This window comes from Bombina bombina, chromosome 4 (assembly GCF_027579735.1).
Source record: "Bombina bombina isolate aBomBom1 chromosome 4, aBomBom1.pri, whole genome shotgun sequence".
NCBI classification, from domain to species: domain Eukaryota; kingdom Metazoa; phylum Chordata; class Amphibia; order Anura; family Bombinatoridae; genus Bombina; species Bombina bombina.
The window spans coordinates 211,636,768-211,654,774 of record NC_069502.1 but is presented as its reverse complement, the minus strand read 5'-3'; the positions used below and the strand labels follow the sequence as shown (position 1 = coordinate 211,654,774).

At 37.7% G+C, this 18,007-nt stretch overlaps 1 protein-coding gene across 3 annotated transcripts in view; it reads left to right on the top strand.

Moving 5' to 3' along the window:
* LOC128656085 (alpha-1,4-N-acetylglucosaminyltransferase-like) overlaps positions 1–18,007 on the top strand; it is a 202,001-nt gene that overhangs the window by 169,560 nt on the left and 14,434 nt on the right. For all 3 annotated transcript variants that reach the window (XM_053709771.1, XM_053709772.1, XM_053709773.1), the window contains one exon: positions 14,987–15,426. In XM_053709771.1, coding sequence (XP_053565746.1) covers positions 15,001–15,426 — 426 coding nt within the window. In that variant the 5' untranslated portion in view covers positions 14,987–15,000. The remainder of the gene's footprint in view (positions 1–14,986; positions 15,427–18,007) is intronic.

Below are 18,007 nucleotides of genomic sequence, written 5' to 3'. Positions count from 1 at the left end.
TCAGGAGCTTGCTTCAATTTTTGCCCGGGAAGTCTTCCGTTTACATGGGTTACCCAAGGAGATAGTGTCGGACCAGGGTAGCCAGTTTGTCTCCAGATTCTGGCTTTCCTTGTGTGCTCAAATGGGGATCCAGCTTTCCTTCTCCTCTGCATATCACCCTCAATCCAATGGGGCTGCAGAATGGTCTAATTAAGCTCTGGAACAGTTCCTCCATTGCTATGTCTCAGATCACCACAATAATTGGTCTGAACTCTTACCTTGGGCAGAGTTTGCTTGTAATAGTGCTATTAATGCTTCCTCCAAGTTATCCCAGTTCATGGCGAATTATGGGTTTCAACCATCCTTGTTACCCGATTCATTTATGTCTCAGGGTATTCTGGCTTTGTAGGAGCATCTCTGGCAACTCCGTTACACATGGGTGCAGATTCAGGAATGCCTTCATCGTTCTATGAAGCGCCAAAAGTTCCAGGCTGATCATAGGCGTCTGCCCGCGCCTTCCTACCAGGTTGGTGAGAGAGTTTGGCTGTCCTCCCACAACTTGAACCTTCATGTGCCTTCCAATAAACTGGCTCCCCGTTATGTTGGTCCTTTTCGAATACTCAACTGTGTTGCCTCGTCCCCGTCCTATCTTTTTTGAGGAGTATGAGGTCAGCAGCATTATTGACTCTTGTATGTCCAGGGGCTGCGTACAGTATTTGGTTCACTGGAGGGGTTACAGTTCAGAGGAGCGTTCATGGGTTCCCTCCTCTGATGTTCATGCTCCCGCCCTCTTCCATGCCTTCCATGATCATTTCCCCAATAAGCCTTTTGTCCTCCTGCAGGGGAGGGGTCATTGAGGGGAGGGTACTGTCAGGGTTTTTTCTCTGTTTTGTTTGCCATGTGCTGCTGGCAGCAATTTTACTCACCTCTCTTGCTGACTCTGGTGCATAGTGTGTGATGCTGCTCATTTCCTGCACTTTCTTTTATGGCCAGACTGGTATACATTATCCGTGTGAGACAGGATGCAGTCTCAGAATTGTGATGTCATCACTTATTATTTAAAGGGCCTCTGTTCAGTATGCTTTGCCCTTGCATTGTCTCAGACCTGTTTGTGAGAGCTCCTGTGTATTACCTGGCTGTCTAATGTCCCTCCTTGTTCCTGATCCCTGGCTTGTTCCTGACTCTGCTGTTCTCCTTGTTCCTGATTCCGTCTAGTCTGACTACTTTCTTTGGCTCCTGACTCGGCTCGTCTGACTACCAGCTTTGTTTTTGATTCATGGCTTTTTTTTTACTTGTGGACTTTTTATTATTTTTTGCTATTAATAAAGGTGTGATTATTTTTGCACTTCTCATCTCAGTCTATTTCCTGGCACCCTGACAATTGAGCAATGATTATTTTTTATTGGACTAACTATACATTTATAAGTTGACAAGCTTTCAGAAGTCTTCCTTTCTTTTTCAAGTCTGAAGCAATACTGACCAATTCAATGGAATTTACAGATTTTGGGGCTGATTTATCATGGCCCCAATGGGGCTAAATAACCCTGTTTCTGCTTGAGTCTTTAGGGTTGCATGAAACAGGAGTTAAAAAGCAGTGGTCTTAAGACTGCAGCTCCTTAATTCGTCCTCCGCCTCTGAGGCTGCGGACATCAATCCACCCTATTGCATATGTTTGCGTTGATTGATGCCCCCTGCTAGCGGCTGATTGAACGTGAATCTGTACGGGGCGGCATTGCACAAGCAGTTCACCAGGCCCCTATATCTTGAAACACAAAATGGCTAAAAAGGACAGAAAGTGTTACAGAGGTCTGAGTGCAGGGAGTGGAGGGGGTGTCATAAAAATCATGATGAGGGCTTAGGTGACAGAGGCAGACAGTGTCCAGTGTAGGAGAACATACAGGGGAAATATATATAAACAGAAAAGAGGAAACTTGAATCCAAATGTTAAAATCCAAAATCTTTATTATTAAACAAAGATAAAATCCATTTACACCAACACAGGAACAGTGAGTTACAGGCTGGTCTTACTAGCTTCGGCAAATCCCATAATCATAGACTTATTACAGGTATTCCCAATACCAATGGTTTCAATTATAGTCCATTTGAAACTAGAAGGGTCCTTGTGGTGGACCCTATTAAAATATGGGACCGGTGGGGTTGTGACTATACCTGCCTTTATATTGGATAGGTGCTCACATATACGTGAACGCACCTGCCTAGTTGTCAAACCTACATACTGCAGGTGACAGATGGTACAACCTGCTAAAAAGACTGCATATACTGTTCTACAATTCATGCACATTTTATGATTGAAAGTCTTGTTGGTAACCAGTGGCAAAGGGGGGCAAGGGGGGCAATTGCCCCCCCCCTGAATATGGCTTGCCCCCCCCCCGCCGGGCCCAGCACTTGCATAATGCTGGATGAGTGTAGTTTTTTTAATGTTTTTATTTTTTACTCTGGGACGGGTGACTGTTTTTATTTTGTCATTGAATTAATTGAGAATAATGACTGTGGTAAATAATTGCGCAGTGACAGCGCGCCTTTCCAAACCCGTGTTCACACTTGGAACCCACCCACCACACCACAACACCAGCTCTAAATGCAGCACAACGGCACTTTAATATACCCTGCATGATGGTGCGCTATTTTCTCCTCCTCCAGTCTGAGTTCCAGGCAGCTGAGGCAGGGCAGCCAGGTCACGTTCGTTCCTATCACACATGCCAGCCAGGCCAGCACAAGGAACATGATTGTGGCCGGAGACTCACTGCCACTGGAGAGGAAGAGGGAGGAGCCAGCCAGCAGGTGCTTTGTGCAGAAGCGTGGGGAAATGCAGCAGCAGCAGGCACTGGCTGTCTTGCAGTGGCACAGTCTGAGACCGGTCCGTGACAAAGAAAATAGAGCAGATGATCTTATTCTGGGGTAAGAGAAAAAAATGCATGATGATTCACTCACTGTTTCAGGACTCTGTAAACGTTAAAATATCCCCAAATTTACTGTTACCAGCATATCTTCTTGGTAATTTGGGTCACATGTTCTGTGCAAGTTGACTGCAGGTCATATCACTAAAAAGCATAATGATTGCCAATAACCTCCTACATTATAAATGATTCACTGTTTCAGGAGTGTAAAAGTATAAAAAAAAAATCACCAAATTTTATACATCATCATCATGAAAAGTGCTCCAACTGTCATTTCTGCTCACAGCAGATTCATACCCTCAGAGCACTGTTTATAATGAGAAGTGTATGGTTCTTCAAGAAAATATGACACTCCGTTTTTGCCAAGTCTTTTTCCACCACATTTTTCTCTATGGCTCCATCTTCTGGATACTGGTGTGTATAACAACTCTGGCATAGAAACAATAGCATATTTGTTGTACATGCCAGCATTCTGCAATGGTGCAATTGTGAATAATTTATTATTGTTATTATTCATATAATATAATTTCAGTATCATTTATTATAAAAACTGTATAAATAATGGTATAATGCACTGTAAAATAATTATGTTATTACTTTCTGTGGCCACAGAATTATTACCAATTTAATAAATACTTTAGTTTGCAGATAACAACATGTTCAGTGAATGAGACACTACATTTCAGAAACACATCTCAGATACAGTATAATACTTTTTAATTATGAAAACTGATTATTATTAAATGCAGAGTTCAGTTAGGAATCTTATAGAAAAGCTCTATTGAAAGTAGCTTTAAAAAAATGCCAAGTTACTGCCTCACTCCAATTGCCATGAATTGAGAGCCAGAATTTGTTCATGTAATTGTGGTACAGTACATTCAATATTCAAATTTACTCACTATTTTACACATTGTCTTATATATTCTAGTATTTATAGTAGAAAACTTGATAGAGAATAACATTTTGAACAACATTCCAATTTACTTCTATTATCTAATTTGCTTCATTCTTTACATATCCTTTGTTGAAGAAATAGCAATGCACATGGGTGAGCCAATCACATAAGGCATCTATGTGCAGCTACCAATCAGCAGCTACTGAGCCTATCTCTATACTGTATGCTTTTCAGCAAAGTATATCAAAAGAATTAAGCAAATTAGCTAATAGAAGTACATTAGAAAGTTATTTCAAATTGCATGCTCTTTCTAGACCATTAATGAAAAATGTTATGTATGTCCCTTTAAACACATCTTGCTTTTATTGAAAAAAAAGTATTTGTCCCAAAAAACTTGTGATATACCATATAGGGTGTGTGGTATGTGGGTAAGGTGTGTGTATTATGAGTGTGTGTGTGTAGTATGAGAGTGAGTGTGTTGTGAGTGTGTTGTGTGTAGTATCAGGGTGAGTGTGTGGTGTGTGTGTAGTATGAGGGTGAGTGTGTGGTGTGTGCACACTATGAGGGTGAGTGTATGAGGGTGAGTGTGTGGTGTGCAGTATGAGGGTGAGTGTGTGGTGTGTGTGCAGTATGATGTAGAATGTGTGTAGTATGAGTGTGTGTGCTGTATTAAAGTATGTGTGTGTGGTGTGTGTGTTGTATGAGGGTGTATGCTATGTGTGTGTGGTGTGTGTAGTATAAGTGTGTGGTGTGTGTGTTGTATGAGGGTGTGTGGTATGTGTGTGGTGAGTGTGTAGTATGAGGGTGAGTGTGTTGTGTGTGTGTTGTATGAAGGTGTGTGATATGTGTGTGGTGTGTGTGTAGTATGAGGGTGAGTGTGTGGTGTGTGTGTAGTATAAGAGTGTGTGTGTGTTGCATGAGGGTGAGTCAGAGTGTGTGTGTGTTTTCATACAAAACACAAAAATAGAGTCACAAAGGTAAGTGGTATCATGGCACTGGGTCTTGGGAAAAAAAGTTTGAAGAACCCTGGTTTACAGAGCCCTAGTGTTATTGCTTTAACCCCTTAATGACAACAATGTACCCTGTATGTCGCTGGTCGTTAAGGGTTTTTTCAGGACATAATAGCACAAGTCTAGCAAGAACACGCTATTAATGCCCTCCCTCCAGCAGGCTTTGTGGAATAGAGCAGTCTCAACGCTGGTGGCAAGACCGCGCTATAAAACAATCAAGTCCCAAAAAAAGGCCAACGACATACAGGGTACGTCGCTGGTCCTTAAGGGGTTAAACTGTAAATAAAAGCTTTTGAGAGTTTTCCTCTCTTTCTCAGGTCTGAAGCTATACTTGAGGAAGAAAGGAAAGCTCTTGAAAGCTTGTCTTTTAAGTATTAGGTTAGTACAATAAAAAGGTATAAGTGCATACTGCATTACTCTGGTATTTTGGAATCTTATTTATATTTATTTAGTTTTTTTTCAGTGGCATAATTTAGTGTTGAAAATTATTAGTGCCCCCCCATTTTGTCTGTGCTATTTTTTGTGCCCCCCCCCCCATATATTGTTCCTAGAGTCGCCACTGGATGCCTGGCGGACATGATACACTACAGCGTATCAAGTCCGCCAGACATTGATAAATCAGGCCCTAGGTCTCCACTCGTGTTAACTTGACGTAAAAAAAATTAAATTGCTCTCATGCAAACGCGTTTACTTTCAACCTGTAATACGCGCACAAATTAACATCTGAATGTTAAAGTTATGGTGATTTGAAAAATGAACCTTATAATGGAAACATTGTTTGGACTTAATAGCTGAGTTGTTCTTCAGGTATAAAAAAAAGTGAAAGTTCTTCTAGTATTGATTCTGGCTATAGGAATCATCCACTGAGTCGTAGATTTTATAACTTTTCTATATTTTGTTATCCAACTAGATAGACTAATAATTTTCTCAATTTTGTAATTTCATAGAAAGCATAGGGCTCCATTTGAAAAAGGATTCTTAATAATGTTTAAACGCTTTATAATATATAACAAGCATTTAAAAGACATAAATCTTTGCAGAGGATTTTTATGTTTGTCCAATAAGGTCCAAGATACTGGAAGAGTGTATACTGGAAGGAGCAACAAAGTGAGTAATAACTGACAGTAAAGAGAGACATTATTGAGCTTACTGATATATTTGAATACCTTGAACTCAAGATTAGACAAAGCAGATTCAAATAGCTCTCAGCTAGATTAAGAGTTTTGCGTTATGAGTGAAAAAGCATTGTTATGGCTCATAACGATGCTTTTTCCCTAACACCGCTTTTACAAGTCTTGTAGGTATAGCTGTACCACACACCTTTTTGACCGTCACGCAACGTCAGTACCGCACTTTTAAAAAAGTCCTTTTTCAATGGGACTTCCATAGCGCCGGTATTACGAGCTTGCCTGGGAGGCCAAAAAGTGAGTGGTACAGCCTAAAACCCACAAGATCCGTACCGCCATTTAAAGTCAGTAGTTATGAGTCTTATGCTACAAAGCTGTAACATAAAACTCATAACTAAACTGTTACAAAGTACACTAACACCCATAAACTACCTATTAACCCCTAAACCGAGGCCCTCCCGCATCACAAACACTAAAATAAAATTATTAACCCCTAATCTTCCGCTCCGGACATCGCCGCCACTAAAAAATTTATTAACCCCTATATTCCGCCGCTCCTCGACATCGTTGCCACTATAATAAACGTATTAACCCCTAAACCGCCTCCCTCCCGCATCGCAAACACTATTTAAATATTATTAACCCCTAATCTGCCGTCTGCCCACATCGTGCAATTATAAACCTATTAACCACTAAACAGCAAGCCCCCCCCACAACCAAATATACTAAAATAAATTATTAACCCCTAACCCTCTGACCTTCAACATCACTAACTCTAACAGATCCTTCTCAGTCTCTTTTGCTGGTGACTCCTCCTCTCTATTGTCCCTGTCTGTTGGAGTACCTCAAGGCTCTGTCCTGGGTCCTCTACTCTTCTCTATCTACACTTCTTCACTGGGTAAACTTATCAACAGCTATGGCTTCAGCTATCACCTCTATTCTGATGATACCCAGATCTACCTTTCCACCCCTGCACTCTCTCCTTCTGTCAAATCTCACATCAAGGACTCCTTATCCGGCATTTCCTCCTGGATGGCTTCTTACCACCTAAAAATAAATATGTCCAAGACCGAACTACTTCTAATTCCCCCCTCTAGCTCCACTCCAGTCTCTAATTTTTCTATCACTATTGGCGGCACCACTATCTCCCCATCACCCCAAGTCCGCTGCCTCGGAGTCACGCTTCACTCAAATCTGTCCTTCATTCCCCACATCCAACTGCTCTCTTCATCCTGCCGCAACCACCTACGCAATATCTCCAAAATTCGCCCGTTTCTGAGTGCTGAAACTACCAAACAGCTCATCCACTCCCTGGTAATTTCCCGACTTGACTACTGTAACAACTTACTAACTGACCTCCCTCTCTTCCACCTCTCTCCCCTCCAATCCGTCCTAAATGCATCTGCCAGACTAATCCATCGCTCTCGATGCTCTGTTTCTGCTGCGCCTCTCTGTGAGTCTCTTCACTGGCTCCCCATTCACAACAGAGTTAAATTCAAAATTCTCACCCTGACCTACAAAGCCCTCACCAATGCTGCCCCACCCTACCTGTCCTCACTCATCAACAAATATACTCATGCCCGTCCCCTAAGATCCAACAATGACCTGCTTCTTGCATCCTCTACCATCACCTCCTCTCATTCTAGACTACAGGACTTCTCTCGTGCAGCACCAACCCTCTGGAACGCACTTCCTCGAGATGTCAGACTTGCCCCTAACCTCTCCTCCTTTAAACGTTCCCTAAAGCCCTTTATGTTCGGGGAAGCTTATCACCCGACTTAACAAACTAACTTCAATTAACGAACAGTTGCCCTCTATCTCCTCACTGATATCATTCTCACCTCTGCAGTCCCCACCTCCTTTTTCCAATCCTCCTACCCATCTAGATTGTAAGTTCCCACTGGAACAGGGCCCTCAATTCACCCTGTATTTGTCTGTAAAATTTTGTGTCTTATCGTATTGTTTCTCCACTGTACTGTTATCCTTGTACCCATGGGCAGCACTGCGGAATCTGTCGGCGCTATATAAATAAATAAATAATAATAATAATAATAAATATATTAACCCCTAATCCTAACCCTAACATAATCCTAACCCTAAGTCTAACCCTAAAGTAACCCTAACACCCCCTAACTTAAATATAATTAAATAAAGCAAAATAAACCTTACAATTATTAACCAAATAATACCTATTTAAAACTAAATACATACTTACCTGTAAAATAAAACCTAAACTAGCTACAACATAAATAATAGTTACATTGTAGCTATCTTAGGTTTTACTTTTATTTCACAGGTAAGTTTGTATTTATTTTAACTAGGTAGACTAGTTAGTAAATAGTTAACTATTTAATAGCTACCTAGTTAAAATAAATACAAACTTACCAGTAAAATAAAACCTAAGATCCTTACACTAAAAACTAACATTGCAATAAAATAAAATAAATTAAATTATTAAAATACAGCTGTCTTTTTTTTTTTTTACTTTATAATTTTTATTGAAGTTTAAAGGGCCACTGTAAGTAAATATTTTCTATGCCTGTTACTAACTAACTACCCCAAATAAGCTTTTTATCAATAGCATTTCATTAACATATCTCTACCGTATATCAGAAATCTTGTCTGCAAATGTAATTGTTTTCCAAACCCACTCCGTGGGTATCCTTTGCTCTGTACCAATCCGTTTACAATACCTAGGTTTCAAAATGGCGCTTTAAACACAAAGTTATTGGTTTAAGTATTTTGAACACTAAGTGCTGAAAATAGTGGGCAGGATAACGGGACATCATCCGCGAATAAAAGATATAACTTTTAGAACATTATGAAACTTAGTTTTGGAGAAAATATAGGTCAGTAGGTTTTAATTAATGTTTATTAACTTTAATATGTTAGTTGTTTAGCTTAAAAATTATAACAGAAAGTAATCCTTTAAGCAATAACACAGAAAAAAAAAATCAAGGTTAAAATACATAAGAGATCCCATCACTTAGACAATGCAAAACTCAGATCCAACAGATCAATATCAATGACAAAAATATCAACTTTTTGTAGACTTTTGTGATACAGAAAAGAACAAGAAACTAATCACTTATACACTGTTAAGTTCACAGTAGATGAATCAATGTCCAACTAGAATATATAAATATTTATGACCTATAAAGTTGTAACCTTCATTTAATTAAACATATATCTGACTATTGTTAACAAGCAATCTAATCTAATCTAAACTTAAAAAATAGGTATATTGACCCACAATACCCTTCAAGATCGGATAGTAAAAGAGAAAACAAACAGCAACAACAAAAAAGGGGGGGAAAGGAAAGACAAATAAAGGCAAAGGAGTATACTCTCATCATATCATCCAACTTCCTTTGCTACATCTCAGAAAGTAAGATACAACATTTAGAAATTACTTTAATGAGCTAAGGAACTTAGTCAATATTACATTTTCAATAGGAATTAATAGTTGTTTTTGAAAATTGGTTTCATATATCTCCATATACGCTGTCCATTTCATATAATATCTCTCAATACCTTTTACTGTAGAGGTATAGGCATCAAATCGTTATAAATCGGTATAAATTATTAATAATTGGTTCTCGTTTATTTTTCCAATTTTTAAATATAAGGTATCTACCACCCAAAATAGTTATGTTAATGAAACAAATATTTACCCGCGGATTTGGCCTATCATGTAAGAGAAATATGTGTCTTTTATCAAATTTAATATTTATTTTTAAGATCTTACAGAGCCAAAATTGAACTCGGGACCAAAACTTCTGAATTTGAGGGCAGCTCCAGAACATATGAACCAGGTCGGCTTCCGAGGAGTGGCGCCCAGGACAGTAGTTTTGAGTGTTAGGATACCAGCGATTAAGTTTAGCTGGTGTAATGTAAACCTGGTTAATAAGTTTTACATGAGATTCCCACCATGCTGCAGAGATTCTGGCTTTATCCGCCTTTTGTATGCTACATTTCACCATATCCTCACCAGATATATCTAGAATTTGTTGCCAACTTCTATCTAGTTTCTGTAAATTAGCTTCACCTAAGTTAGAAAGTATCAACTTATAAAAATCAATGGAGCTGATACCATTTTTGAATAGTGATAATCCCATTTGCAACCCCGGTTGTATTCAATTAAAATTAAAATTCTTACTGGACATATTTGACATATAAAGGTCTGTATTTAATAATGATCTTAGATGTTGCCATGCTATAATAATATAATATCTAGTATACATCCTTTTTATTGTAATCAGTATATGTTGAATAGGACAGTGTAACAAAGCAGTTAAAGAAAAAGGAAAGACTAGCTTTTTTTCCACCTCTAAGTCAGCAATATAATTACCGTCCGTAAGCCAATCCATTGCAATTTTAGCTAGACATACACTGTTGTATACAGATAGAGAAGGGAAGGATAGCCCACCAAACTGTCTTAAATGCGTTAATTAATATCTTTTTATTTAGTGGAATGGGTAAATGGGTGTATTAGATATAAACATTTTGGTAAAATAATCATTTTAATTAGATGATTTTAACTGTTAGCTAGACATACACTGTTGTATACAGATAGAGAAGGGAAGGGAAAGCGGAATATGGGACCAATTAGTTAGGTTTTGTTTAATCTTCTCAAATAAAATACTGAAATAGAAAGAGCCAAACTCCTGAATACATTTTAAAATATATGGGATTTCTAATTGTGTATTATTAAGAAATAGTAACAGATCATCAGCATAAAGTAGAAGTTTAAGCTTCTTATCCCCAAGAGGAATTCCTTGAAGTTCCATTCTAAATAATATTGCAAGGGGTTCAATAGCTAAATTAAAAAATAAAGGAGAAATCGGACACCCCTGCCGTGTACCTTTCACCATAAAAAAAACTATTACTTAAAGACCCATTTACCAATATTGAAGAAGAAGCTTTTGAATATATTGTTTTGGTACATTTTAGAAATAGACCTTTAAATCCAAATTGACTCATCGTATGAAAAAGATGGTCCCAAGTAATTGAGTCAAACGCCATTTGGGCATCAATTGATAAAATAGCTTGATCGTGTAAGATTTTGGATTTTTTTTGTTTATCAAGATTCCAGTAATCATCTAAGAGTAAGAACATTTTTCGAATGTTAGCGGATGGATTTCTATAAGCCATAAAGCCGACCTAGTCTGCATGCACTAGAGAGTCTAGGGGCCCTTTCAGTCTATGTGCCATGATACCAATAAGCAATTTGTAGTCACTATTTAAGAGTGAAATTGGACAGTATGAATCTAAAGAGGTTGGGTCCTTACCTTTCTTCTGAATAAGTGTAATTGTAGCAGCTGAAAAATATGGGGAGGGTTTTAATCCGTTTACAAAATAGTCATTAAATAATTTTAACAGAGTGGATGTAATTTCTTGTTTTAATAGTTTGTAAAAAAAACACCTGTTAAAAGATCAGGGCCAGAAGCTTTATTCATTTTCAATTTATCAATTGCATATTGTATTTCAGTTTTCGTTATAGGCAAATTCAATAGTTGTAAATACTCAGGGGACAGGGCAGGTACTGATATCTTCTGCCAGAATTTAGCTTAATTGGTAGTATTTATCTCTGTTGGGGAGTATAATTCTTTAAAAAAAATTATAAAACATCTGGCTATATTCCTCAGATTTATTAATTTTAATATCATCCTTTTTAATAACCTTAATATAATTCTGTTTCTCATGGTTTCTTACACATCTAGCTAAGTATTTTCCAATTTTATCCCCATATCTATAAAAGTTTGCTCTAGTCCTGAATTCATCAATTGTGATTTCTGAGCCCTAGCGATCTCCCATTCTTTTTTAGCCTTAATATAAGAGTCCCAATTTATTTGAATCGGACAACTCAGATAGGTATTATATGTATTTTTAACATGATTGGAAAGTTCCACTTCTCTACTATGATATTTTTGCTTTAGTTTTTGGTGATATACTTTAACTTCACCCCTGACAACTGCTTTGGCAGTTTCCCAGAAAGTCTCACTTTTAGAAATATATGATGGGTTCCGTTTTGCATATTCCTGCCATTTTATAGTCAACCAATTTTTAAATTTCAGGTTACTAACTAAAAAGGAGGGAAAAATATAAGTTTTAACAGGATCTGGTTTTAGCTCTTCCTAATGTAACTCCAAAGATACATTTGCTCGATTAGATATAGTAAAATCCCCAATCTGAGCTATTGGATTCAAACCAAAAATTCTCTCTGCTACTAAAAAAAAGTCAATTCAGGAGAAAGATTGAAATTGTTTTGATTCACATGTGAATGCGTGAACATTGGGATTGTGTACCCTCCAAATATCTTTAATTAAAAAAAAAAAAAATACTATTGTCTAACTTACAAAAAAAATAAACACTAAATTACAAAAAATTAAAAACAGCATTATCGAAAATAAATACAAATTAATCCTTATCTAATAGCCCTATCAAAATAAAAAAGCCCCCCAAAATAAAAAAAACCTAGCCTACACTAAACTGCCAATTGCCCTTAAAAGGGCCTTTTGCGGGGCATTGCCCCAAAGAAATCAACTCTTTTACCTGTAAAAAAATGCAGACACCCCCAACAGTAAAACCCACCACCCACCCAACCAGACCCCCCAAATAAAAACTAAATAAATAAACCCAAGCTAAACATTGCCCTGAAAAGGGCATTTGGCTGGGCATTGCCCTTAAAAGGGCATTTAGCTCTTTTACTGCCCAAAACCCTAACCTAACAAAAAAAAACACCCAAAAACCCCTAAAAAAACCTAACACTAAACCCTGACGATCCACTTACAGTTATCAAAGTCCGGACATCCATTCTCATCCAAACGGCAAGAAGTCTTCATCCATGTGGCCTCTTTGATCTTCATCCAGCCGGTGAAGTCCTCATCCATGCGTAAAGAAGTCTTCATCCTGACGGCATCTTCTATCTTCATCCATCCGGCGCTGAGCGGGTCCATCTTCAAGACATCTGTCGTGGAGTATCCTCTTTATATGGGCGTCGCTAGAAAATGAAGGTTCCCTTTAAGTGATGTCATCCAAGATAGCGTCCCTTACATTCTTTTTGGCTGAAATATTTATATTAGCCAATAGGAATTAAAGGGGAAAAAATCCTATTGGCTGTTGCAATCAGTTAATAGGATTGAGCTTTGAACCTATTGGCTGATCCAATCAGCCAATAGGATTGAGCTCTCATACTATTGGCTGTTCCAATCAGCCAATAGGATGAAAGCTCAATCCTATTGGCTGATTGCAACAGCCAATAGGATTGTATCCCCTTTAATTTCTATCAGCCAATAGGAATGTAAGGAACACCATCTTGTATGACATCACTTAAAGGGAACCTTCATTTTCCAGCGACGACGGTATGAAGAGGATGCTCTGCAGCGAATGTCTTGAAGATGGACTCGCTCCGCACTGGATGGTTGAAGATAGAAGATGCCGTCTGGATGAAGACTTCTTTCCGCTTGCATGAGGACTTCGCCAGCTGGATGAAGATCGAAGAGGCCACATGGATGAAGACTTCTTGCTGCTTGGATGAGGATAGATGTCAGGACTTCGATAACTGTAAGTGGATCGTCGGGGGTTAGTGTTTTATAAAGGATTTTTTGGGTAGGTTTTTTTAAGCTTAGGGTTTTGGACAGTAAAAGAGCTAAATGCACTTTTAAGGGCAATGCCCATCCAAATGCCTTTGCAAGGCAATGTTTAGGTTAGGTTTTTATTTGGGGGGGTTTGGTTGCGTGGGTGGTGGGTTTTACTGATGGGGGTGTTTGTAATTTTTTTACAGGTAAAAGAGCTGATTTATTTGGGGCAATGCCCATGCCTTTTTATTTTGATAGGGCTATTAGATTAGGAGCAATTCAGTTTTTTTTTTTTATAAGGTTTTTTATTTTTTGTAATTTAGTGTTAATTTTTTTGTAAGTTAAATAATTGTCTTTTAATAATTCAATTTATATTATTGTAATGATAGTTTTTAGTGTAAGGTACCTTAGGTTTTATTTTACAGGTAAGTTTGTATTTATTTTAACTAAGTAGCTAGTAAATAGTTATTAACTTTTTACTAACTATTGTACCTAGTTAAAATAAATACAAACTTACTTGTGAAATAAAAATAAAACCTAAGATAGATACAATTTAACTATTAGTTATATTGTAGCTAGCTTAGGTTTTATTTTACAGGTAAGTATGTATTTAGTTTTAAATAGGTATTATTTAGATAATAATTGCAAGGTTTATTTTTTTAATTATATTTATGTTAGGGAGTGTTAGGGTTAGGTTTACCTTAGGGTTAGACTTAGGCTTAGGTTAGGGTTAGGTTTAGTGGTTAAAAAATTTATTATAGTGGCGGCGACATTGGGGGAAGCAGATTAGGGGTTAATAAGTGTAATGTAGGTGACGACAAGGTTAGGGGCAGCAGATTAAAGGTTAATAACTGTATCTAGGTTGTGGCGATGTTGGGGATGGCAGATTAGGGGTGTTTAGATGTGGTTTTTATGTTAGGGTGTTAGGTTTAAACATAACTTTTTTTTCTTTCCCCATAGACATCAATGGGACTGCGTTACAGAGCTTTTGTTTCCGCGATTGCAGGTGTTAGGCTTTTTTTGCTGGCTCTCCCCATTGATGTCTATAGGGAAATCGTGCACGAGCACGTCAAAGCAGCGCGTGTATTTGGGTGCAGTATGGAGCTCAACACCACCATATTGCCTGTACAAGCCTGCTTTTTATAAACTTGTAATAGCAGCGCTATAGGGGTTAAAATAACGCCGCTTTTGTGGCGGTTGTTGAAATCCCTATAACACTCAAAACTCGTAATCTAGCTGTCTGTAAAGATTGCCATAGCTTTTATCTTCCTCCTATACTTTAATGGAGAATCTTGTTGGGAATAGAAAAAAAAAAAAATTAATAGGATATTGTGAATAAAGAGGAGGCTTTCTTAATCTGAAAAGAGCTTGACATGATTTTATTTTCTCCAATGTTTCTTTAAATGACTATAACTTTACTACATTTACATTTTATCTACAGACTTTCATGAAGCCCTTTTGTTTCTTTTTCTTGCAGATTAATCAACAGATATGATAACCAAGACAAATACCATACGTATCTTTGGTTTGTTATTACTCATGATAGCCATAGGCTACATATATAAAGAGAGCAATACCTCGTTTGTTGATATTTACTCAAAAGAAAGCACAAACCTAACCATTTTAGGTTCAAGCAACCCTCTAAATCAAGGAAATGGCATCATATTTCTGGAGACCATGGGTGTATTGACACCAACTCATTTAGTCACATGCGCTGTTGAATCAGCAGCCCGTGTATACCCTGATCGCCCTGTTGTTCTCTTCATGAAAGGCTTGGTCAATGTAACATCAGAAGATGATCAAAAAAAAGTACGGGCACGTTTTCCAGCTCTCTCGTCATTTGAGAATGTCTACATTTTCTCTTTGAAAATGGAGGAAGTATTTAGGGATACACCTCTTCTCTCCTGGTATTTAAAGGTAAGATAGTGTTACATATGACCACAAAACTAGAGCATCTATACATTAAAATTTCCATAAATATTTTAACATATTCACATTCCTTAAATATTTTAGAAGCCACTTTAGGAAAACAGGCATAGATGGGGATTTGGTGTTCTTAGGTTCTTTAAATATTCTATCCATGACAGGAAGAATCCTTATAAATATGGTAAAGGCAAAATATGAGAGCAAACACACAGCCAAGAACAAGGCATAAAAGCTTATGCTAGGAGACTTGTGTGTGAAAGAGCTGTAAAATCTATCTCAAAGAATAAATTCACAAGAACAGTGCTATAGTTCAGTAAAATAAATGTTGGATATCGCTAAAGTGTTAAGCCAGTCCAAAGCCCAGCAACATATGCCTGAAAAGTAATTTCTTATGGATTGGAATAGCTGACTCGAATTGTCCCCAGAGAAGAAATTTAGACATTAGCATAGCTTTAAAATGTTATATAAATGTAAATATGTCATAGTTATTTTCTTAAATGAAAAAAACTCCTGTGACTCATTGCCTTAAAGTGTCAGTAAACCATAAAAAAAATGTTATATAATTCTGCACATAGTGCAGAATTATATAACATTATAATAGCGCAAACATTGTAAAACCAAATTTCCCCTTTGAATTTAAAAAATAACTGCTGTTTTACAGACCCGCTCTCTGTGATCTTCTGAGCGGGTCTGTTTTTTTCTAACAGCGCATCGGGCCAGCAGTATAGTCACAGCCCGGCCCGACCGCGCCATGGCACTAAGTGCAGCTCGCTCCTGCTCTGAGCTCTGAGCAGCTAAAAACTTCAATTAACCTCTTACATGCCAAATTTCCCCTAACATCTATTCCATTAACCGGAACCTCCATCCTATACCCTTACTACACTTGATTTAGCCACATTGTAACTAACTCTGCCTCCAATACCTTCAGCACCTAAATTCTAAATGTTACTCAAAAGACATTAACCCCTGCTACACAGAATTCTCCTCACTTCCCTTAAACCCTACTTCCTGAATCCCTTACCATCTACGTAACTTTTAACTGTGCTTTACACCTACTGCACTAAACTTTGATACATTATTGGGGCATATTTATCAAGCTCCGTCTAAAGACCGCTGCTCCATAACCTGTCCACCTGCTCTAACACGGCGGACAGAAATCATCAGAAATAAACCAGATTAAATATGATCGGGTTGATTGACTCCACCTGCTAGCGGCCGATTGGCCGCAAATCTGCAGGGGGGCGGTATTGCACCAGCAGTTAACAAGAACTGCTGGTGCATTAATAAATGCAGAGAGCGTATGCTGTCGGCATTTATCGATGTTAAGCAGACATGATCCACTATATCGGATAATGTCTGCTTGCACCATCATAAATAGGCCCCATTGTCTTAACTGCACCATCTATCCTATTACTAACCACAACCACCCTAACCATGAAACATTTTCCACTTTAAAGCACTAATCACTATACCTCATTAATACCCAAGGACCCCCTACTTGATCTCTACAGGTAAAAACCACACTCTATGGCAAACAAAGGCATATACAGTATACCCAAACAAAATTAGCATATTGGCCTGAATACAACAAATAACAACTTAAAGGGATATGAAACAGTGTTCATTTAGTAAAAAAAGCAAACAAAACAAAAACAAACATCAAAACTTTATTTAAGCAAACATAAAAAAACAAATTGTGTAAAGCAGTAATCAACTTACTAATTTTCTTGCAAATTGAGCAGTAAGAACTTTGTAGTGAAGCTACTGCCTATAATGGGAGAAGGGAGCTGCCATTATGATAACTTAAGTTCTCAGCTGGCTTTCTGTATCAGGATTTTTGCAGCCAATGTTGACTTGCTGCTGCAAGTGATAATGTCTGTTAGTGCATATATATAGTGCATGTATATCCTGCAAAGCCAGCTCAACTTCAGGTAGCAAAAAACAGAATATTATTAGAAAAATGTTTTTCTTTGTTTTATTTTAATTGCTCTTTATTGCATCTTCTAGTAGACAGTTTAAGGTAATAGCTACCACTGAAATAAAATCATAATGGTATCAGGAAAACCGGAATAAGAATATTATTAAAAAAAGGACAATCATTTTCAGTAGTAGTGTCTACTTTGGGCTCTGTTTATCAAACTGCATATCCACGAGCGAGTCTGCAGCTGACAAAAATGAACCAGCGGTCATTAGACCACTGCTTCCTAGCCTGTATGGCAGCTCTTAGCTGGCGGATCAAAATCACCCCAGACAAGTCAGACACAAGTGATTAATAGACCCTGCTCCCCGTGATGCCAGGTAGACAGGTTTGTGGAATTAAACCTTGTCAGTCTGGCAGTTGTTAAATGGGGCCCTTTAGATTGCCTTTAGGAAGAGGTAGTGTTTGAACATAAGTATTGTTTGATTTTTTACCACCTCTTCTTATAGGCAGTACAACGTAATGACTACTAATTTAAATAATATTTGAAGCAAGAATCAGAACATCACACTATTAAAAAAAATGGAGAATTAGTACATAGTTTGAGTTTTATATTACATAGTATTTGTACATAGTATTTAAAATGGTCATCCA